The following is a 24,940-nucleotide window of genomic DNA, read 5'->3' on the forward strand; positions in this document are numbered from 1 at the left end:
GGGACTATTACAAATGTGACCACAAATGCTCACAATGTGGGGAAAGAGACCCAATCATCCACTGTTTTAGTCAGGCAAGAACAGGATTACTGCAGTAGGGCCTGTGACGTACACAAGCAAGATGAGGTAGAGGTGGTGAAGGTGCCTGGGAAAAAGGCTCTTACTCAGGTTATTGTTGACCTTTTGACTTCCTGATTGCAAAATTACCCTAAATAGAACAGTGCCATTTTGCTTTTTGAAGATTTGAGGGGGGTGGGGTTAGATTGGACTAGTGGGGGTTGGGTTGAGGGCTTGGGATAGATGTGTTAGTGTCAATGTTAGTGGTATTTGTAGAGCGCAACTGCTACCCGAAGGTGTGCTGGCGCTATGTGAAGGCCTGCTGTGGGCTAAAGAAGAGTGAGAGTATTAGAAAAGCCAATTTTTTTAATGCTTTCCTGAAGGCCATGAGATTGGACATTTTTCTCATGGATAATGGGATAGATTTCCAGGATTTAGGCGCATTAACAACAAAGCTTCTGCCGCCCCAGTTAACTTTTTTTACCCTGGGTACCCTCACTAGTTTTGCGCCCGAAGAGCGCAGTGCTCTGTTTGGTGTGTACCAGCAGAGACTTTTTTTAGGAATTCAGGTCCGGTTCCATGTAGAGCCTTGAAAACCAGACAGAGAGACTTAAATAGAGTCCGTTTCCTGACTGGCAACCAGTGGAGCTTTTTTATTTTTGCTGAGATAGACTCGTATTTTGGTGTATCAGCAATCAGCCTGGCCACTGCGTTCTGCAAAATCTGTTGTTTGTTCACTGATCCCTTGTGGATCGTGAAATAAAGGCTGTTGCAGTAGTCCAATCTGGACATTATAAGTGCAGTGATCACTGTTTGTTGTGCGTCTTTTGGAAGAAGTGGCATAATGTTTTTGCTGCAAGATTTCAGGATATAAGATGTGGATTATATAACTGTGTTGACCTGGTCCCTGAAACTTAATTTGTCATCTATCCAGACTCCAAGATTTTTCGCCTTCCTAATGGGAGTCGGTAGGGGACCCATATCTTCAGGCCAGCATTTAGGAGTCCAGAGGGTAGGATCGTTGCCAAACAACACTGGAGAACACCCAGGTGTTGTTTTTGAAAGATTGTGGAAGGAAGTGGATGAAATGGACCATTTGATGACTGTACATTGGAGACAATGTGTCCCAGATAGGCGTGGTGCCTATAAAGGAGGAGGGTCAGTTTAGGTTGATTTACCACCTGTCATGGCCAGAGGGGTAGTTGGAGGATTACTTTAATTAACTTTCATCTGTCTACTCTGTATCAGTGGATGATGCCATTGAGTTGGTCAAAAGAACAAGAGAGCAGAAATTAATGCCTTCATGGCAAAAAGTGACATCACGTCTGCTTTTCGACTGTTCCCTATTCACACTGATGAGTTGTGAGGTATTCAGTTGCAGGACATGTTTTAGGTATTGCCAATGGGGTGTTTCATTTCTTGTTCTGTTTTTGAAAAGTTCAGTTTGTTCCTTCAGTGGTGGTTTATTGAAGTATCCGATTTTGAGCAGGTGACACATTACCTTGATGACTTCTTCATTGTGGGGTCTCAGAGTACAGAGTCTTGTCAGGGCACTTTGGCCATGTTTTAGTTTTGATGGCAGAGTTTGAGGTGCCATTAGCACTGGAGAACACTGATGGCCCAGCAACTGTATTAACATTTCTGGGCACTCAAAAACACTCAATGATGATGGAAGCTAGACTACCTGATGAGAAGACGGTAGCGATGATTGCTTTGCTGGGAAACATGCTTATGAGGAAGAAGGTGGACGTAAGGTCAATTTAAGTCCTCTAGGCCACCTGAATTTTGCTTGTTGAGCACTGAGAGCGGGGAGAACTCTTTGGAGGCAGTTGGCTTTGGCAGCTCATTTGTTACCACACCATAGAGTACAATTGTCAGCTGGTGTGAAGGTGAACTTAAGGATGAGGCTGGCCTTTTTGCTGCATTTCAATGGGGTGCATTTGGAGAACCTGGTGACAAGGTTGTGTGGAGTAAATTTGTTTTTTAAACTCCTGCTGGAGGGTGTGGTTTTGGTCTATTTTCACAAGGAAAACGGTGTCCTCCGCGGTGGCCAGAGCAATGGAGGACAGAGGGATGAAGCATTGGTTTATTGCAATTCTTTCCTTTGGTGGTGGCTCTGTTTTTGTGAGGCAAGCATTTTCAGAACACAAAGCTGCTTTTCAAGGTTGACAATTTGGCAGTGGTACATATTGTAAATAGTATGCCAGTGATGTAAACGTTTTATAGCCCTTGAGAGTTTTTGTGTTGGGGTCCTTACAGTGTATCATTGTGTTCAAAGCTAAGCGTGTACCGGACACAAACAATGAAATTGTAGTTGTCTTATCCTGTTCTCAGTGGAGAAGTTTCTGTGGCTGGGCTGTAAAGGCAGTGTTTCACAGGTCGAAAATGCTGGCGGAGCTAGCTGTGGCAGATACGTCGGTGAAGATAGTCCACTTAATTGAAAAATCCTAGAAACATTCAACAGCACAGTTTTGGGAAGAAGGTGTTGAGTTTTTGGTACCTCAATATGAGGTTGTGATGAATTGTATAATGGGCTTTATTCAAAATCGTTTGTCTGAAATTGTGATTGCAGATGAGCTAGCTGGGGTGGTGCTTTACAGGAAGATGCTCTGGGAATATGAGTTCTCCTCAGGGGAGATGGGGAGGAGACTATGGATGGGTGGTCGAGGAAGGTTTGCAGTTCAGTAAAGCTGAAAAGACCCATTGCAGTTAGGGTTGGTGGGGTGTTTGGTGGGAGTGTTGCCAGAAGTTTGCTTAAATAGTTCAGAAGCAATGTTGTTTACTTCGACCATTTCATGGTTGTTTTTCAGGGCGTATCAAGTGTCAGAATTGCTTGGGTTGAAACGAAGCATGAGTTTGTTGAGAGTCGAGGGGAGGGTTAGTGGAACAAAGGTGGAGATTTGCTTTGAAAGGGCAAAGCAGATCAAAGGGTTTTTGGCATACTGGTACAGCTACACAGTTAACCCATTTTGAGACTTGCCCATTGGCCAGGTGGCAGGCCTATGTGGGAGCAAGTTTGGATAGGGGTGGTAGGATCTTTGTTCACGAGGCTAGAAAAATATTGTTGAGTTTTCAGTTATTGAGGGTACTTAGGAAGGCATTAAGTTGGGTTTAACAGCGTCTGACTTTCCTATACACTTGTTTCCCAGGGGGGTTGGGGTAAGGGAAGCAGGCATTAGTGGCTGTTCTGATGACATGATTAGGAATTTGGGCAGGTGATTGAAGTGCTATAAAAGATATGTGCGGGTGGATTGGATTTGGGTTAATGTATTTAAGCTGCAACTTAACATATTTTCTGTTGTTTTTTCTAGAGTTATATTGCTTGACCCACTACAGGGGAAGTGTTGGTGCCAACTGAGCAGCAGAGAAGACACAGCCAAAGATAGGAAAGACACAAGCCAATTATAACAGTAGGCCTATCATAATTCTTTCTTAAAATAGGAAGCTGAACAAGTGGAGAAAAGACGATGAAGAAATAAGCTCGGCTTTGATAACAGTATGGTTCATATCCAATGGTAAGCTACAGGGGGGTGCAAGGGGCAATTATTGCCAGTGCTGCAGGGTTGTTCAGAGGTTGCAGCTGCCCTGAACTGTTGGTTGTGAACTTGGTGCAACTCAAAAGGTTTGGCTTTATTGAAGAACATAAAGTGTGACTCACAGAGATTAGGAGTTCGAGCTCAGAGACTTGTATTGTATGAACCAAGCCAATGCCTATAAGAGAGTGAAGAAGGCACTTTAAGCAAGCAGCTATTGATGGGGACTGCAGAAAAAATAACTGGAAAACAAGGAATTTTTGCAGAGAGGAAGGAATTGATGGAGGACGATGGGGTACATTTGTCCTTTATGGACATATAACTCCATTTTAGGGAGGTGCACAATACGTTAGCGACTTTTTTTGGGGGAAAGTGCTGGTTTTGGAGGGAATGAAACCTCTTCAGAGAGTCTTTTCTAAGTGGCAAGTTGGGAGGTTTTGGTATAGGTTCCAGGCATTGATTGGTTTTGCTACCTGCCAGGCAGTCCAGCTTGAGGGAGGGAAAGAGGTGTGGGTTTGGGAGGAGGGGTGATGTTGGTATGAAGTTAAGTACATTCTATTTAGAGGGGTTTTGGCACAGGGGCTGATTTATGGTTGAATGTTTTAAAAGGAGGGATAAAGAGGTTGAGTTAGGAAAATAATTGAAAGGGTGTTTTTTTTACAGCAGCAACATGATGTATAGTGAGATTAGAACTAAATCTGTAAAGCATTTGTCAGGGTGGTAATCTGTGATGCATACCTGTTTCATTGGAGCAGCCTTTTCCACACTGAAATGGTGTAATTCCTGTGCCATGCCTTCTTGCTCGATTCCTGATATTGTCATTAGCAAAGGAAAGCTAACAAAATATGGGGCATATCAGCAACAACCGGCGATAATTATCGTTCAGCGCTCTTAGCGTGAGGATAATTATCGCCGGGTAACGTGGATTTTATGCGCTGAGATAGCGTGCTATTAGCAACGCTTATCTCCTCAGTGATAAAAACCCTAGTGCTAACTGCCTACGTGAGAATATCGCTGCAAACTCAGCGATAATCTCACGCAATGTGGCATTAGCTTGCTGATAGGGACTCACAAACTTAGCCATGATATCCACCTTCCATAGGATATCATGGCTAAGTCAGTCCTGAAGCAGGCGTAAGGAAAGTAGCGATAACAGGGGATATCGCTACTTTCCCTGCCGCTATGCTTCATAGCGTGGGGCTTGATGATAGGAGAAATGTCGCTTAGCGACATTTCTCCTGTCATATTAGGAACGCCCACTTTGCATCTCACTAGAGATGCAAAGCTGGGCATTAGGAATCCCCACGCTAAAGCAAGGTTTCACGTGGCCTTGCTAATTAGGCGATAAAATTATCGCCGCTTTTCGGCCGAAAACGGCCGCAAAAGTGGCGATCATTTTTTATCGCCAGCTTGTAAATATGCCCCTACTTTTTTAGCCTCTCCTGATAAGCTGTCCTCTGACCCCACTTCCAACATACTACTCCAGACCAGCGATAACCCCATGACGCGTCTCGCTCTTGCATCTAAGCACCTCACTTAGGATTCCCATCTGGCCAGTTTTTTACCAGCATGACCAGTGTTTTTATGTCTCAGCTGGTACAAACATAAGGAAAATTAACTAAAGCCTGTATTTTCCCCCTTAATAATTATCTTAAATAGTAAATATAAGGATAAATCGCTTTAAAATGTGTTCTGCAGTTGCCTTAATGATCCCCGACTGATAAAGCAAACTAAGGTAGAAAGACTATGTCGTAAAAATTAATATTGACCATTTTGTATACTTTACAGAATCTCAAAACATATGCAGACATTGTTCTTTTGGAGAGGTGGCAAACCTAGCCTCGATGCAATGGAGCACAGTTCAAAATTTACGAACATTCGTGACAAGAATTTTCAATTCTATTAAGGACATGGAGGCGAGGATTATGCTTCTCATTTTCTTTACTGAAAATCCTCAGCAGCCAATAAGAAAGTAAAAAACAAAATACACACTACAATACCCATGAACCCTAGTGGGTATCACATGACAACCATAGAGTAGACCCCTATATAAGGTACACAAGAGAATACTACATCCTCTTTCTTTGTGTGAAATAACAGTTAAGTCCAAAATAGACAGTCTGATAACTGGGCGCAACCGGAAAGAAGAATCCATTCCTCCTAAGGAAATCCACAGGCCAACGGACAGCAAAGATACCAAACTGGAGTTCAGCTTCCATGAAACAGCAGTCTCTGGGAGACGAGGAACATCCTCCTCAAAGGTGACAAAAAGCAAACTTTACTTGAGATCAGAACCTGAAATATAAAAATAAAGCTGTAATACCATACTCCCAGGAAGAAAAAGAGCAGTAGGGAAGGGTAAAAAACAGCATAAATATACAGTGCAGTATAAACAATTCAAATCAGACATTACAGTACTGAATTATGGGTGGGATAATCCTCGCCTCCGTGTCCTTAATAGAATTGAAAATTCTTGTCACAAATGTTTGCAAATTTTGAATTCTATGTCAGGACCGGAGGCTCCGATTATGCTTGTTCAAAGCTGTGCCACCACAACAGATGCAACATTAACAATAGGTTTATAATAAAAAGTTTTAAATGTAGAGTCAGAGGACCAATCAGCTGCATTCATAATGTCTAATAAACTGACTCCCACAGACAAAGCCTTGGATGCCATAGCACCAAGAGCAGAATGAGCACCAAATTTGGAGACATCAATACCAGCTTCGCTCATGAGCCAACGCACCCACCGTGCCAGTGTAGCTGGAGTCACTGGACGAAAAGGCTTCTGCAGTGCAATCAACAATTGACCCGCCATATCTTGACGAAAACCTGCAGTACTCACCTCATAATCCCGTATATATTGTACCACACACAATTTAGGGTTGTCAGGAAAAGCTGGATAAGTGATAGAAGTGGTGTTACATTTAGTGCGTCTAGAGACCAAAAAAGTAACACCCTCAGGAGAGAATCTGCGACCCGCCAGATCAAGGGCACGAATATCAGAAACACGTTTGCATGACACTAGACAAAGTAGCATAGCTAGTTTGGCGGAAAGCTGTTTACGAGACAAACACTGATTTACAGGCCAGGAGTCCAAGAAACGTAAGACAATGGAGACATCCCAAAGTTCCGAATATCTAGGACATGGTGGCTTCACCAACCGAATACCTCTGAGTAATTTACATATTAATGGATGGTCCCCAAGAGGTTTGCCGTCAATGGCCTCGTGACCTGCCGAGATGGCTGACCGAAAATTGTTGACAGTACGATAAGCAAGGCCTGAAGCAGCTAAGGACGCAAGAAAATTTACTACCAAGGAGACATCTGCTGCAGCGGGATCCACCTCCCAATGACAGCACCAATCACACCATCGTTTCCATGCTGCAGCATAACGTTTGTGTGTGTTGGGCGACCAAGCCTCATTGATAAATCTGGTAGTGTCTGTTGAAAGACCTGGGACTTGCCAACGACCCCCGAAATTCGCCAAGCGACCAACAGGAGTTGACCTGATGTTATCAACGGATGTGGAAATTGGAGAGGGTCTAACAACAGATTCCACCGTTGAGGAAGAAGAACCAGAACGGCACATAACATTTCCAGAAGAACCGGGAACCACGCTTGAGCCCTCCACAGAGGAGTGATCAGTATCAACTCCGAGCGATAACGTTTGGCTCGTGCGAGGACTCTCGGAATCATTACAAACGGAGGGAACGTGTAACAAAGTGCCGGAGGCCACACCTGCAGAAAAGCATCCGTGGCTAGAGCTTCCGGATCCGGACGCCAGCTGAAGAACTCCGGAATCTGTTTGTTGAGTCTGGAGGCAAACAGATCTATTCGACAAGGGCCCCATAAGGTGTTCAACATTCGGAACACTCGAGGGTGAAGTCTCCAATCGCTGAAATCCCGAAGATACCGGGAATTCCAATCTGCAATTTGGTTGCTGCACCCAGGAAGGTACTCCGCTACTACAAACAGTTTGTTCTGAAGGCAAAAGTGCCAAAAGTCTTTGGTAATCTCCGCTAGAAGACGAGACCGGGTCCCGCCCAACTTGTTGATATAACGAACCGCCGACACGTTGTCCATGCGGAGAAGGATGCAACAATTTGTCTGACTGGGCGAGAGGCACCGAATCGCAAAAGAGCCCGCCAGAAGTTCCAAGCAATTGATGTGGAGATTCAACTCCTCCAGAGACCAACGGCCGCCCGTGGACGCTGGATCCCACCGGGCTCCCCAACCCCATCGACTGGCATCGGACTCGATCACCACCTCCGGAGCAGTGCCGAATAGGGCTCGACCGTTCCACGACTCCATATGTTCCAGCCACCACAACATCTCCCAGCTCGCCTCCTCGGAGAGAGGAATCTGATCGGAATATTTGAGGCCGTTCTGGAGATGACGTATCTTGAGCCGTTGAAGTGCTCGGTAATGAAGGGGACCCGGTAAAATTGCTTGAATAGAAGAAGCTAACAACCCGACGACCCGGGCTACAGACCTCAAGGACACAGTCTGCTTGTTCAAAATCAACCTCAACTCTCTCTTGATCGATCTGATCTTCTGATGCGGCAAGAGGAGCTGACAAGTGAGGGAGTTGACGAGAAAACCTTGTATCTCGAGAGACTGAGATGGAATCAACACAGACTTCTGAGGGTTGATCAAGAAACCCAGATTCTGTAACAGATCTATGGTCCAGGCAAGATGCTGCATGACAAGGCGAGGACACTGGCCCATTATGAGGATGTCGTCCAGGTAAATTATGAGCCGAATGCCCCGGGCTCGCAGAACTTCGACTACAGGCCTCAGAAGTTTCGTGAAGCACCAAGGTGCTGACGAGAGGCCGAAAGGAAGGACTTTGTACTCGTACCAGACTCCCTGCCATTGGAATTGTAGAAAACGGCAATGCGGTTGGTAAATGGGCACCGACAGATAGGCATCTTTCAGATCGAGGCGGACCATCCAGTCACCTTCCTGAAGAAGATCGCGAAGCAGATGGATCCCCTCCATCTTGAAGTGACGATATACAACCCATCCATTGAACTCCCTGAGATTTAAAACAAGCCGTGATCCACCCCCCTTCTTCTGAACTAGGAAGACGTTGCTGACAAAACCTTGAGGGTGACGAGAAGTCTGCACTATGGCTTCTTTCTGAAGAAGAGACTCGATCTCGCCGGAAATGAACAGTCGATCTTGATGAGAAAAATCCATGGGACGAGGAGGGAGAGTTTGAGAGGGGGACAGAAAAAATTCTATCTTGTAACCTTGCACCGTAAACTGGATGCGGCCCCCCAACTGAACCCCTGAAAAAGGAATCAGGTTCACCTGAAGGTGCGGCATCACGGTGACCTCCTTGGTTGCCACCATAGCGTCCTTTTCTGTTGCTGTTGCGGGACTCACGGGTGGGATAAAAGGAGGCGGAGGAGTTGGAGTCTGAAATTTTCCGATTGGGGGAATATCCCCGCTGGGCGCCTTGCTGGTAACCGCGGCCGAACGACCACCCCCGATGTCATCAGGCCCAGCCAAAAGCGGGGCGGAAAGCCCGTTTCAAGGAACCTTGCGCCTTGTCAAGGCCACCGAAAGCAGCAAAAAATGTTGTCAGCTCATTCAGAAAGGGCTGCCCAAAGAGAAGACCCTGCGCTAAGGGGCCTGACTCTGAGGTAGACAACTCTGCCAATTTGGGGTCAAGTTTTAAAAGAATTGAGCGGCGACGCTCACAGGACATGGCACAATTAGCATTGCCCAATTGACAGATGGTGCGCTGAGCCCATCCGATGAGATAATCCGGATTAATGATTTGCCCAGAGGTTTAGATTTATAACCGAAGTCTAAAATTTTTGTAAGGGCACCAGTCAAATCCAGGAGTTTGTCCTGACAGGATCGCCATGCATGATCTATTCCCTTTTTAGGATCCTTTGTGTATTTCTTTAAGTAAGTCAGCATGGATGGATCCACTTCTGGAGTGTCCGCTACCTTATCTGCCAAATCCGGTCTGGGACATTCGGAACGCACCGCGCTCTAACATCATTATCAAAGGCTTGACGCAGATGTGATTGTACATATTCTGCAACCTCTGTAGAGGGAAGCCAAGAGGAGGAGTTAGGGTGGACAGTGGCAGTGGGTTCAAAATTAAGTAAGGTAGGATGGGAAGGAGCATCAACAAAACGTTCCTTGCGGAGATTGTTAGCTGGTGGAGGGGAACCTCCGGCTCCGACGCCGTATCAGGGGAGGTATTTCCATCATCCCTGATAGGCGAGCTAGAAGGATTATCCCTGGAAGAGGAGCCATAAGAGTGGTCCGTATTGAAGGACTTGGCCAATTTAGCAAAGTCTGAAAAATGTGGGTTTTTTAAACTTTTACCTCCAGAGGAAGAACGAGAAGAAGACCCAGGAAGCCAGTCTTGCTGCCTGGCATAATTATACAAATGCCGTTTTAAGGGTTCAATAGGCCTGACCATGGCCTTATTTACGGAGTGCTGGACTCACACATCAAGAGCTTTAACCAGCTCATGCTCAATAGACCCAGAAGGGCCCTCCTCAAAGTAGTCCTCTTCTTCATAATAGTCAGACATAATGTCACAGTAAAGTGACCGATAAACCCACCAGAGGAACAAAGGAGGAGCAAAATATGCACTGTGTATGTTGAAAAAACACAATAAAACTGTGTGTACTGACAGTGATATTAGAAAGGGGGAGTGGCGAAACCCCAGGCAAGCCACAGCAACACAAACCTCACTGTGTGCAAAATATATATTCAAATGTGGAGGGAGGGCTTGCCTAAATACACCACTCTAGGCAAAGCCTACGCAATAGTATACAGTCCAAGTCAGTAAATTGTGCACTTGAGCGTCTGGAGAGGGTGGCATTCACTGGTGGGTATGAGCAAAATACAGCGCTGCTCCCGTGCTCACTAAATACCGAAAAACTGCAAAATCGGGAAAATAAACAAACAAAATGGCCGCCGCGCATGCGCGGAACGACGAGGAAGTGAAGCCTGAAAGAGGACTACGCGTCGGAATGACACGCGTCCTCACCCTCGTCTCCCGCTCCACCTGTGAACACACATGGGCACTCAGCACCCGGCGAGGGAGGCGAAGAGCGCTCCCAAAGAAACAACAAAGCCAAGGGAAAGTAAAAACCCGCAATAGCGGAACAGCGCCAGGAGACGAAAGAAAGGGAAAGAACGGCAGATCGGGGAAGCCGCCCATGAGAGCAAACGCCCCCAGCCAAGAGGGAGAGCAGTGACGAAGAGCAGAGAGACGCGCGAACAGCGCGTGAGGGTCACAGCATAAACAGCATCGGAGCGCGTGCAGCGCTGCAAAGACACTGGCAAGCAATACTAAATTCAGCCACATAAATGGTATAAGAGTAAGAAGTAATACACTAAACTGGCTGCGGAGCAGCAAAGAAAGAGGATGTAGTATTCTCTTGTGAACCTTATATAGGGGTCTACTCTATGGTTGTCAGGTGATACCCACTAGGGTTTATGGGTATTGTAGTGTGTATTTTGTTTTTTACTTTCTGATTTTCTGCTGAGAATTTTCAGTAAAGAAAATGAGAAGCATAATCGGAGCCTCCGGTCCTGACATAGAATTTTCTATACTTTGTTTTTTAGGTCTCGCCTAAGCCAGCGCTTTAGCGCTGCTCTGGCGAGAGCTTTAGTAAATGGGGGATTTGGAAGTGCAGACTAGTGCTTTTCAGGCCTCCAAATACAGTGCATGTGCGCCGGGCGCGCGCACCATTTGTCAGCCTGCCTGATTACTTTTGCGGCCGCTTTGATGTTCTCAGTGAGCCCCGCGGCCACTGAGAACATCAAATCGGCCGCGAAAGTGCTCACCATTTGCCACCCCCTCCCTTGGCGGCTTAGTAACAAACCAAACAAACTCCTGGCCAACTTCCTCCGAGCGTGACAGGCAAAAAGCTTCATACTAGAAGTTAGAGACAGTAATGGGATAAAGCGCTCACAAGAGGTAGCTAAAACTGTTGCTTTCAGGATTTCTATATGGACCTCTACAAGAGAAATCCTACAAGCCCAACTCATCGCAAACAATATTTACAGAAAGCTACGCTCCCCACTTTACAACAGCAGACCAAAAGAAATTTGGACAACCAATCTCCAAAGAAGAGATCATGACAGCAATATCAGAGCTATGCCCATTTAGGGCCCCCAGCCCAGACGAGTTTACAGCCCTTTTTGGAAAATATTTATAGCCTTCAACTACTTCCCATTTTAGCAAATGTTTTCCTCAAAATATGGAGAAAATGTGACAACCACAAAGGCACAAACAAAGCTATATTCCTGCTGTTAACTACTGGCAAGACGGCTAAAAACTGTGTCTCCTGTAGGTTTATGTTTCCTTAATGCAGCTGTTAAAACTCTCATTAAAATTGCGACAAACCACCTTTACTCAATCATTATATACCCTTACCAATATGTTTTGTCGCTGGACAGCAAACAGGTGACAACACCAAAAAAGCCCTCCAGCTTATTGCATCAGCAACAAAGAGGGAAGACATGTAGCCCTGATCTCCCTGGATGCCGAGAAAAAATTCAATATTGTCACAGGTTAATTGGGGCTTCATTGACTACACCCTGTGGAAGATCAGCTTAGATGGCAGGAGATCCTGCCACGAAGGCAAGAGTCAGAATAATGGGAGAAAGTCACAATGGATTCTTATAGTGCTAGGCATAAGGCAGGACTGCCTCCTCTTCAGCCTTCTTTTTGCTGTCACTCTGGAAACCCTTGCCCAGAGAATCTGCAACAACCTGGTAATCCAAGGGGTACATCATGTCGGCGATGAGTTCAAACTCACAATGTTTGAGTACGATACACTGGTTTCTTTAACAGATGATGCCAAATCCTGCCACTCCTCATGACAGAACGTGAAGAGTTCTAAAGAGGGTCGGAATTTAAGATAAAATAGTCCATGTCTGAATGCATGAATATTTTCTCTCCCCCTGCATTGTTGCTGGCACTTCAAAGAATAACACCTCTAAAATGGTCTAATTCAGAATTCAATACCTGCCCTAGAAGTAAAGAAAACCTGAGGGATTACTAAAGAGGGAGACCTATGTAAACTGAGGACCACCTTACAGACATAGTTTTGAGTGACAAAACTCTCTCCAGAAGGGGGCACATAACAGCTCTTCTTCCTAAAGTAGTATATATGTTTCAAACACTCCATACCATATTTTTAAAAATTATATAGAAGACCTCTACTTAAATGTATGAATTTCGTGTGCTAAAACAAAAAAAGGAGGCTCAGTTTACGGAAATCAAACAGCGAGGTAGAGCCTTACCATGTCTCCTTAACTATCCCCTCTATACCTTCCAGTTGACAAAAACTCTTTATTAAGGCCCCAGTATGGTACAATTAACAAAAAAGGTGGATACTCCAAACCTTGGAACTAGTTCCAAGGTAGGTACTTTAGCCACTTTATTTCTGTTATTGGAGCTGGTAGAGCGAACTTCTCCTCCAGCAACAGCTTAATTCACCCCCACCACACCCGCACATCACAGGCCTCCAATTGTAGGAGCTCTCCTGTTACACAGGGTTGAAGCCCAAGCTGGCGACTGCCTTTGTCGACATGAGGAGGAGCCCTGAGATGAAGCATGACAGCATTTGGAGGGTGAGGGCTTTTGTCCTTTGAAGAAGTGATCCCACGCCACAGATTTCATTGGACAACGCCATTGCTTCTGTAGTTCTTCCACCTGTAGGGTATCCATGGTTGTTATTTGATGAAGCGGACATGTTCTACTGTTGATTACTCATTTTCCCTCTTATTTGTTGATTCAATGCCTTTTATATCGCCACAATCACAGCATCAACCCTGAGAGTCTGGGATGCAACAGGTGTACGGGGAGGTTTATCCACAGACTTCTTGAGCTAGTAGTACAGAGGTTGTACAGCACTAAATATTATATACGAAGGGGGGCAAATAAAGCCCCCTGGCCAACCTAAAGATGACTCGGGTTTGTAGCTCAGCACGCTTGTAATAAAGCGGTGAGGTTTTTCGGCTCTTCATGGCCCAGCGTCATGGGTGGCTTGGCTTGGTATTATCACAGTAGTTACAGTCTTTCCCCCAATGTGACCCCTTACTGTAACAAACTGCCCGGCACGCTGCATATCCTTCCCTTTCATGCTTGCATGTTTGAAAGGCTCTTTTTGCCTTGCTGAAGGTAGCGTTAACATCCCAGGAAATGCAGTTTAATTGTTCCGAGTAATATTTACAAAGAACCACACTCTTCTCTAAAATCTCGCCGATTTGAACATGTTTATTTAAATGAGGTACTCGTCTCTAAAGCCTTCCTGACTGGAACATGTCTGTTAGTGTATCCATATTAATGTCAACATTTCACTCAGTTTGCAGTCGGTTACTTTGGGCCAGACGAGAGCGACCAGTCTGATCCCAGGTGCATAGCACTCAAAGGCTGCTGGAAGGCTGTTAGGAGCAGTGGCTCATCTATGTTTGTCTGCATTTAAAGAGCTTCTCTTGTCTCAAGTACTTTCTGACCCTTGTTAAACTCAAAACGATGATACTTCGGACAGCAGCGAGGTGCCAAGTTTGCTCTTATCCTAATTTTACCTAGCAGGAGTTGTAGCATAACATTTTTGACTGCAGCTCTGACTAAATATCACAGCACAAGAGACCTGAAACACAGTGTGAGGATTGTGACATAATGACCCCTCTCCCCCACATTTCTCACGGCCTTACTTTATTCATTTCGGAAGTGGGAATGACCCCGATATTCCTCCCGCTCTCTCCATCTCTCTCTCTCCCCCTCTCTCTCTTTCTCACTCTTTCCCTTTCTCTCTCCTCTCTCTTTCTTTCTCTCGCTCTCCCTCTTTCTTTCTCTCTCTCCCTCTATCTCTTTCTCTCCTCCCCCTCTCTATCTCTCTCCTCTTTCTCTCTCTCTCTCTTTCTCAGTATCTCCCACCCTCTCTTGCTCTCTCTCTCTCACTCTTTCACTCTCTCCTCTCTATTTCTCTTTCTGTCTCTCTCTCCCCCCTCTTTCTCTCATTCCCTCCCTCTCTCTCTTTATCTCACCTCCCTCTCTCCCCCTGTTTCTATCTCTCTCCCTCTCTCTCTCTTTCTCTCTCTTTCACTCTTTCTAACCCTCTCTCCCTCTTTCTCTCTCTAGCTCTCTTTCTCTCCCTCCCTCTCTCGCTTTATCCCTCTTCCCTCTCACTCTCGCACTCCACTCTGTGGCACGTAATAACATGCCACATAATTACACTCTACTAAATGCAACATACACTCCACATAACACCACTCAGTGCCACATAATTACATACCACATATTTACACTCTACTCAATGCAACATAAATACGCCCCGATACCACTCAGTGCCACACAATTGCAAGCCACATAATTACACTCTACTCAATGCAACATAAATACACTCCACAAAATACCACTCAGTACCACAGAATTACACACCACATATTTACACTCTTCTCAATGCAACATAACTGCACTCAACATAATACCACTCAGTATCACATAATTACATGTCACATAATTACTGTATTCAATGCAACATACATGCACTCCACATACCACTCAGTACTACATAATTCAACGTCACATAATTACTCTCTACTTAATGCAACATAAATACACTACGCATAATACCACTCCGTGCCACATAATAACATACCACATAATTGCCCTGAACTCAATACAACATAAATGCACGCCTTTGGGTCAAGTCGCGCTATATAAAAAAGCAACAAACAAAAAACTTTTGCAATGCAATAGGTCTCGCATTACTGCATGTTTGCGCTACTGGTGTTGCATTATTATTAGCAATGCCAATAGCTCAAACTTTTATAATGCGAGACCTATTGCATTGCAAATGCTTGTTGAGCACTGGGAACCAGCAACGTTGTTAGATGCATTGGTCAGGGTGATGTTATTGGTCACTGTGCAAGAAGATATACGCATGCGTAGTACACTGGAGTTGTAACTTCGTGAACTATTAACGACTAAGGCTGCCGAGTACTAGGGTTTCGGTGCATTTTCCGGAAAGATAAAAGCTAACTGTTATTGCATGGATCAGGATGACATAAAGGCGTGTTGTTAAACAGTGAAAGCCCCCGGAGTTTACTTTCATCCTTACTATATCAATGAATGGAGGAGGCAAGTTCTAAACACAATTCAACGTGTCGTCCCTTTTCTATGTCTACTCCCCACGGGGAGTCGTTTTGTAAATTGAAACCCGGAAATAACTTGACCGCACTGGCACAGAAGTAGCAGTGAAAGAAGATATTGTTGTACAACCGATCTTGTGATTTATCTGATGCTTGGCGGGTGTCGCCGCTCAGTGACCCCGCTGCGCTGCCTCCAACATGTCTCTTTACTTGTTCATCCTGGGAGCGGTGCTTTATAATGCATATGCCTCTGTCTCCGGGGAAGACATCACTCTAAAGCACAGTCCGCCTGACACTAAACCGGTGAGGCTGTTCACGGAGGAGGACCTGGCGAGGTACAACGGGCAGGAGGTGAGAACGACGCATGTTCCTGCAGACAAACTGTGTCCGGGCAGTTCTCTGTGTCCTAATGAAGTGTGTGTGTCTGCAGCCCCAGATGCAGCTTTTAAGAAAGTATTTCTTGGATGCCAATTCTCCTGCTGCAGAGAGGAGACAAGCGATTTTCATAGCGAAAATGACTTTCCTTCATCGTTCTTACTAATTTACTCTCAGATTTTTCTAAATCTCCCTCTTTCCAAATGTTTGAAAAGTAAACAAAAATGTATGTTATTAAGCTGGCTGACGGAAAACTTTCTAACAATCGAGTTTATTTTCATACACACAATGTTAGGTTATTCTCTCTTAATGTGGAGTGTGCATACGTTTCATAAAGGGGCCCTTGCATCTGTCTTGAACTGCTCAAAGGTTACTACCCTTTTTGAGACCTGCAAAACCGTTTAGTGTCCCCTCAAATCTAAATGGTGGAAAACTCAGTCTCCTTAAAAAAGACACATATCACTGACCCCAGGGCTAGGCAGGTTAAGTGAGTATCATTTGATGCCAGGTAGCGCGAGATGGAAGACATCAGTACATATGTATGTTGCATTTCTATAGTGCACACCTAGACAAAGACAGCAGAGCACTGTACAGGGTCAAATACAAGCATAACGTCAGCAAGTGATTGGAGAAGCAGCTAGTTTCTGGACTGTGAATGCATTCTGATGTAGTGTTCTTTAAAGAGGTGTGTCTTTTAAATTGGAGCTGGGTTAGAGCAGTCCTGATGAATACATACAGGGATGTTGTCCCAGTTGCTTGCTGCATAGATTGAAAAGGACTTTGTGTATAGCACAAATTCGACTTGAAGATATTGGAGTGCTTTCCATGAGCACAAGTTACATTACGAAAGGTCACATTCATATTTTTTTAAGACACAGGGAGATTAAGTGATTTGCCCAGAATCACAGGATGTCTAGCCAATGCCGAGACTTGAACCTGGTTCCCCAGTTCCAAAGTCAGGAGCTATGGCCATAACAGCACATTCTCTCCCCTTTCACCTTTTAGTCTGCTATCTGATTGTGTCCTCACTGCAGGGGTGCATAGAACCACCAGCTACGGTGAGCTTGTCCGCAGGATAAGCAGGGATGCAGATCATGATGGCTTTGCAAACGAAGCAGCTGGTTTAGAAGAGAGCGTGGGCTAGAAACAGAAGCCAATGGAGTTCCATCAGGATGGGGGTTGAAGGGATCATGTTTTTTCATGCCCTGGATGAGAGAGACTGCAGCATGTAGGATGCCTTTGAGGGGTGCCAGTGTGGGGTCTGGGAGTCCATGGAGCAGGGTGTTACAACCACCCAGATGTGAGAGTATGAGGGCAGTTCGGAATTCGCTTTCTGGAAGAAATAGTTTCACTTTGGAAAAAAGAAATGGTACCAGGCTGTCTTGTTTTTGGCACTGCATTCCTTGAGGGTGATATTGGTGTCTAGGGTGAATTCAAGTGATTTGGTGAAAGTTGTAGTTCGAAGATAATTTGAGTCATTGAGATAGGGTTGTACTGTTGTTTGCATGTTATTTTTGCCAAATAACTGGAATTCTGTCTTGGTTGGGTTGAGCTTCAGATAGGCACTGCACAACCAGGTCTGGATGATGTGCAAGCAGTGTTTGAGGTGTTGGTTGTCTAAAGAGAAGGAGATTTTGAAGTAGAGTTGCCTGTCATTTATATATTGGTGAAATTCGATCATGTTGTCTCTGAGTAGCGCATCATTCAAATACATATTGAGGTTGAAGATGACAGCGGGCAGTATGGGAGCCCTGGAGGAGTCTATACGTGAGTGGGATCTTTTAGTACTTGAAGGTGTCCATGTGAACCAACTGGTGACTATTGCAAGGGAGGGGGAGAACCAGTGAAGGACATTGCCAGTGAATCCCGGGTGATACTGCAGGGTGACCATGAGAGTGGGATGGCCAGCTCTGTCGAAAGCAGCTGAGAGGTCCAGCAATATGAGGAACCATCATATATGATGTGTAAGTTAGCAGTCCCTGTGCTGCAGCGTGATCTGAAACTAGACTGGTAGTCATACAGAAGATGTTTAGCATTAATGTGGTCTTGGGGTTTAACATAGACAGCTTTTTCAATGATCTGTCTAATGAATGGTAGGCAAGTGATGTCCCAGTAGTTGGCAAGGCCATATGGGTCTAGTGTAGGTTCTTTAGGAGTTGGAGCGTTTGGCCTGTCTCATGAGTTTCTAGGAAGGTGTTTTAAGTGTGTTGACAATGGTGAGTCATGGTTAGAGGGTGTCTCCAGAGAGCTTTTATGAAGGCAATGGTAAGATATCCTCTTCATAAGTGGCTTTGAGGTAGTTGAATATGTCGGCGAGATGTGCAAGGAATAGGGCTTTGACGGATGACCATTGGGTTTAGGTGGGGAACCAGTGATGTCACTTGTTGTGTAGATAGATGTTGGGCGGCACATTTTATATATTTATAATACAGCCCATACAAGAGATGCATATTAAGGAACCCTTAAAATACGTTGTTAAATTGGAGTAATAAGTGCGATACAGAGTCACTTTACAGTGTCATTACATCAACGACTTAAACAATTTAAAAGAGAATGGCTAGGATAGAATCAAAGTTGCATTTGATCCTGGTAAGGAGTTCCGTATTTTAGAAGCATGCTCAGAGTAGGAAAAGCCAGTGTTTGGACTTTTCATAAAGCATTTGCTGTTTAGGCATTAATTATCTTATAACAATGCAAAAGCCCACAGAGAGAGTTTCTATGAAATATATTTGAGAGTATTTGGAGTAATACATCTTGCTTCAAGAGGTATCCATTTTAAGATGGAAATGAAATCTGAGACATGATTGTATTTATATGAATTTGAAACATGCCTGGCTTAAGTATACAGGGCTACCTTTCTTTGCAAGACCATCAAGTAGATAATTTCAAAACCCAGTGCAGGAAAGTATGCAAGATTGAACAACAGTTGCTTAGTAATTTGGTGGAGAAGTTTAAGTTGAATGTTTTAGTTGGAAAAAAACCTCATTTGCCAGATTCATGACATGGGTTACTTGGTTGAGTTTCCTAGAGATGCGGCTGATTCAACAATTAGCGGCTCAGAGGCTGCAGTTCAGATTGTATTTAACCTACTGACATTCAGCTGGAAGTCGTGTTTTGAAGTAGTAAGAGAAATTCCTTTTTTTAATTCATTGTTTTCCCCTACTATACAGTTGTGTTTATTCTAACCTAGATATCTTTTTTTTCCTGAATGGACATGGTTTTAACCAGTGTTTTAATATTTATATGCAAAGTTTCAAGGTACGTGCCATCGGAGCTGTTGTGTGATAGAGTTCCAGCAAAAACAAACAATAATCTTAATGAATAGCTATACCTAATGAGAAACACAAGTGGAAATGTACTCATGGTACAATATTAAGTCAGTGGGTACTTTGTTTTAAAATTTGAGTTTGTGGCAATCTCAAATATCATAGAACACTGAATCCCAGTGCATGGATCCTAGAAGGTGGAACGCCTGGGACCTGTGTACATCACATGATGGTTTGGATGAGACCAGAAGAGCCATATGTCAGATCCTAAGTTCCAGACTGGATTTTAGTGGGCATACTGACACAAACTTAGTTAGTTTTACTAAGTATTAGCAAATTGATGCTTTTACTGTGTGAAAATGGATGAATTGCTTTGTTCGAATGACTGTCCTGCTGCAACAGTAGTGAAAAGTTAGAATTTCAATCACATCAAATAGTGGATTAGGATTTCCAGAATTCTAGCTGAAGAGATGAAAGTCAATATGTTATGCCTTGATTGATATTTTTAGTAGTCTTATTCTTGGTTTGCAAAGGAGCCCTTGCATCACGGTAGTCAAATTCAATATTAGATGTTGTTGGGGCAGCTGTGGGCCAATTAGTCATTGGTGATCTGATTGGCCTTTTTTGTGGACTGAGAGGTAAAGGGTGTTAGTATTAAATCAATCAATATAATTAACAGTGTAACAAAAAACCAGGAATCAGTGGCTATAGTCAAGAATTTGATATTCAGAGAAGAGTTTTTGATTCAATCTTCTATACACAAGTGAAGTCTAAAATCATCTAAATTAAAGTCCAAACTAAGGAGGGTGGTTTAGTAACCTAAAAGGATCTAAAAAATCAGGGAAATGCAGAAAAATAGGAAAAGTGCAGGAAGCTGTCCGCATTTTAGGAGCTCTGTCAAGAGTCTTCATGGCACAGGGAAAATATGTGTTAGCCTAAGCCACACTCAGCAAAGAATCCAAAAGGATTAAGCATAGAGGTCTGAACCTCTCAAAGTCCACAGGAAAGTGGTGTAACCTCAGACAGTGTGAACACCTGTTAATACCACAAGAGTTTAAAAGTAACTCCTCTCTGTTTGCATCATCAGGGGCTGCATTGTGTCCTATCCATTCTCACACTGTGAGCTAAAAGATTAACGATTTCTACCAGGCCAAACCTGGGAACGGTATTGTCCTTGATTACCTGTGGATCCTTGCAACATTAATAAATGGAAACTTTAAGTTAACGCTCTAGTTCTCCATGTTCCTTGTCAAGGTCCTTTTCTCAGGCCCTCTCTCCAACACTAAGGCAGTTTTATATCTAATCTCACATTAACAGGCCAAGTGGATGCACCTGCAAGGAAAGACATGCAAGCAGAAAATAGGAAAACTGTATTTTATGTAGAAAGAAATGCAGACCTAGTTAGGGCAAGTTAACGTATTAAATCGATGGTGCACATTTAATATACATGTGCACATTCAAACACAAATAAATGTCATATACTTGGGTATATGTATGTAAGAGTGACTAAGAACTACATTATAAAAGGAAATATGAACAATTTGTGCACATATCACATTCATCCTTTTTGTCTCTAAAATAAATACATTTTAATAGTGTAAGGATGGTTTTTAACAAGTCTCTAGGTAGTATATCATTTTAATAAAGTTAGAGCACACAGTATATATAAATTCTGTAATCCTACAGTGAATGCACTTCAATCAGGATGTCAAGTGCAACACTTTACATTAATAGCATTAGGACACACATAGTACATGTGCTAAGTGCACGTTTATATTGCATATTTGTGACATGTAAGTATGGGGCCAAAATTACGCTGCTCTAATATTGAAGGTTGTGAGCATCAGCAACTGAGGAAAACATGTGCAAGTGGTAATATGTATCAACAACAACAAAACTTTAACTGGCTTTTGTAAAAAAAAAAACTAAAAGTCAAGAATACAGGTATCCAAAATACACCAATCCTATGTTTCATCTTTCATTGGTTACACTTATTCATTAAAATACACATGATTAAAAATACAAAGTGATACCTTAGTAGCCTCGTGTCCATACCTGATCCACCCTCAGTAATTAGTTGCAGCCCGATCTAATCCTGACTGCGGACTTTAAAAAACTAAGAACATGCAATACCGTGGTCCCTGAAAGCATTAATACAAAAGTAAAAGCAGGACGCACTTGTATAAAATTAGTCTTTTTAAAAAACGGGGATACTGTAGGACTTCCTCAGTACCTTATAGTAGTTACAGAACATTAAATAGTGGAGCATATCCTGTGGAGACTTACCATGTATCAAACTCCGGTTTCAATGCTTTGTTAAATTGTGTCAATGGTGTGGTATTCTGCAGAGATACGAGTTTGTGGATTTTAGTTCATGAGTGCACGGAGGGAGTCTGTTGGGGAAATGGCAGTGGAGCAGGGCTGGCTCCTCCCAAATAAAATTTGAAATGTGACTGACTTCCCAAAGATATCACCAGCACAGGTACTGAATCACGCTTATTTTCAGGTGGATGTGCATGTGACCAAGAAAAATGTTGATACACAGGGCAATCGAGCATGTGATAGATTTGGCCTAACCTCTGCCCCATGCTATCATGGGGAGAAGCAGAATGTGAATGACACTCGCACAGACTGCAGAGGGATGACCAAAAGACCCGACATGTGCACATCGTTTTTAGGTCGAGCCTAGCGGCAGCGTGCAAGCAATGCTCGCTCTGCGAGGCATGCTGTAATAGAGTATGGAATGGAAGCCCCGCCTACTCTCTGCCCATATTTGTCATGGGCTTGTGTCATTGTACTTCTTAAATGCTGGCTTCTGATTCGTACACAGGCTTTTAAGTCCCTACTTGGTACTGTCTTGTCTCAGTTTGTTACCGTCCATAAGGACTGGACCTTTTACTTGGCTCATTACACGGACTGCATTATAAGTGGGTGAGCACTATTTTGTTTTTTGACACAGATGGGGACTAAGGCAGCTGCTTTTTTTTAAACGTAAATACTGAGCGTGGCGCCCGCTTCAGGACCACCGCACTCTTTCTTAAAAAAAACCCCCAACTTTAATAAGCGTGGGGCCCGCTTCACGGACACCGCGCTGAGTTCGAGGCGCCCAATATGTGGCCAGGAGTAGCTGCTGCTATCAACACGTGTGTGCCTGGATGTCTTCAGGGCCTCTGTGTGTACACCTTCTGTCTGTTTTGTATCAGGCCGCCTGCCCACAATGTCTCAGAGCCTTCCAGCTGCCCCCTGCCTCTGCAAAATCAACATCCTTGCCCAGCTGGCCAAGGACTTTGCCTGTTCAGAGACGAGTGCTGGCGGACCGCAGGACACGCCATGTGACTTCTGCATCGGTCGTAAGCTCATGGCCCCAAAGTCTTGCCCAGTCTGCGCGGCGTCTTACTGCCGGCAGCACCTCGGGCCTAGTGCAGGCACCTCGGCCCTGAGGGATACCTGGCTCCCCGTCCGAGAGCAAGAAGCCGAAGCCGGGCACTGCCCGCAGCACGGAAAGACTCGAGCGCTTTTCTCCAGGTCAGACCAGTCCTGGATCTGCCCGGAGTGTGGGCAACAGGTGAACCTTGAGCACGTCATGGAGCCGGAGAGCGGTGACATAGATTAGAAGGTGCTGGAAGTACTGCTACATATTACTATATGGGTAGTGTAGTGACTAGTACCTTTGTTCGACCATACCCAAAAAGGTGGGCTTGGTGCTCCGGTTGAATAGTGCGATGGCCAGTTGAACCAGAGGTTCCGGTGGGACTGTTTTTTTTCAGTACTCTGTTCCTCTGCTTGCGCCCATAGCTTCCCTCAGACTCTGTTTACCTACGGTGCACAGTGGGGTTGTGATTCACCTATGGAAAGGTTTTATCGAGTCTTAAGGCACCAAGGGATCCTAGCGTCGTGGTGGAGGCTATAGAAACAATTTACTGCATGGCAGTTTCGTCCTATGCGCAGTGTCACTAAAATCATAGGTAATAATTATCATTACGTAAAGACCCCTAACTTACCTCTGGCTTTTTAACAATTGATTTTTGAACAATTGACCCAGACCAGTAATTTTAACCTTTTAATATGTGGGCCCCCATTTAATGATTGCTGACCCTGGGGACCCCCACTGAGTCATTACTGGAACCTGTTGACCTCAGCATAAGCAATTTAGAAGATTTGAACTGCAAAACAGTTCCCAAAAAGTAAACAGGCATTCATCAGACAAATACATACATTATTAATTATTTTATTTATTTATTATTTATTTTATTAAAAAACAAATTTAAAACCAAAAATGTAATGGCATGGTTAGAGTTTTCTAAAGTCAACCGAGGCCACCCATAGTCCATATTAGCGTCTGTTTGATGCACCTGCTCCCATGAATCAGTCTGAGGATACAAACATAATTTTTAGCCTCCAGTTTAAAATGTCTTCTTATTTACTTCATGTTTAAAAATTTCAATTTTACATTCTGTTTCTTTATTTATATACACTTTATTAGTCTGTTAATATTATTTAATTTTCTAATCCGTCATGAACTCCCTGAGTTGGCATCGTGGCCCCGAAGGGGTCCCCGGACCACAAGTTGAGAACCGATGTCCTAGACAGTAGGTGCTACTAACGAATATGGGTTGATGACAGTCTTTTTCACCATAGCACGAGATGCCAAGACTAGAAAAAAACTCTCAAAGGTTTTGATCAGCAGCAGGATATTTCAAGTTTGTATCACATGTGCACTCTTTCCTACCTACCCACTCTTTCACCTACTGACTCACCCATTCACTCACATAACCACTTTACCAAGCACCTACAATTCCTCATACACGAACCCTCTTACCCACTCATCAAAACTGTTGCTTACTAATTAATGGAGCTTGAGAAATGTCCGCAGAAGTGATGGCGCTTTTTATGTCTTGCATAGAAAGCGCACGCTCTGTTTCTTTGAGACATTTTGTTTACAGTCAGTGGGATACAGCCGGCCATTGTTCACCATTAAGTCACTTCAGTGTCGCTCTCATTTGCTTCTTTTTTATTTGTCAGGACTTGCATGCATCGTATCGTCTCTTGAGTTTGTCCCTTACCTGGAGCATAGACCAAGACTTGTGTCCTTCCACTGCTCCCGTTTTTGGAGTTAATTTTTTTTGTTTTCAAGCACTCCATATAAGTGCTTGTGTTTTCAGGGCATCTCTCATATCGCTGTCCATGTTACTTCTTTTCCCTCCCAACCCCCTTCCCCATTTCCCTGCCCATGGTTCATCATCCCCCCCCCCCACTACCCGACCTGTCCCTGTTTCATCCTCCCCAACCAGATTCAACAGATAAACAAGCATTTGCATTGCAGTAGGTCTCGCATTTGTGAGAGTTTAAGCTGTTGGCATTGTAAATGACCCTGCCTTTTATTTATGTTTTAAAAACCAAAACATAAAAAAAGGCATTGACAGTTGCAATGCCAATAGCTCAAACTCGCATAAATGCGAGACCTATTGCATTGCAAATGCTTGTTTAAAATTCTTTTTATCACAGGATTTTGGTAGACTACTATACCTGCCAGACCCTCCTGGGAGGGTCTAGTAAGGA

The 24,940-nt window shown here is 44.1% G+C and overlaps 1 protein-coding gene across 1 annotated transcript in view; it reads left to right on the forward strand.

Annotated features, from left to right (window-relative positions):
- The first annotated feature begins 15,528 nt into the window (after window positions 1-15,528).
- The window catches only part of NENF (neudesin neurotrophic factor), a 57,957-nt gene continuing 48,545 nt past the window's right edge, over window positions 15,529-24,940 (forward strand). The window contains exon 1 of the mRNA XM_085612864.1: window positions 15,529-16,091. Within this exon, the coding sequence (XP_085468990.1) occupies window positions 15,939-16,091 (153 nt within the window). The 5' untranslated portion in view covers window positions 15,529-15,938. The remainder of the gene's footprint in view (window positions 16,092-24,940) is intronic.

This window comes from Triturus cristatus, chromosome 6 (genome assembly GCF_964204655.1).
Source record: "Triturus cristatus chromosome 6, aTriCri1.1, whole genome shotgun sequence".
Classification (NCBI taxonomy): Eukaryota; Metazoa; Chordata; class Amphibia; order Caudata; family Salamandridae; genus Triturus; species Triturus cristatus.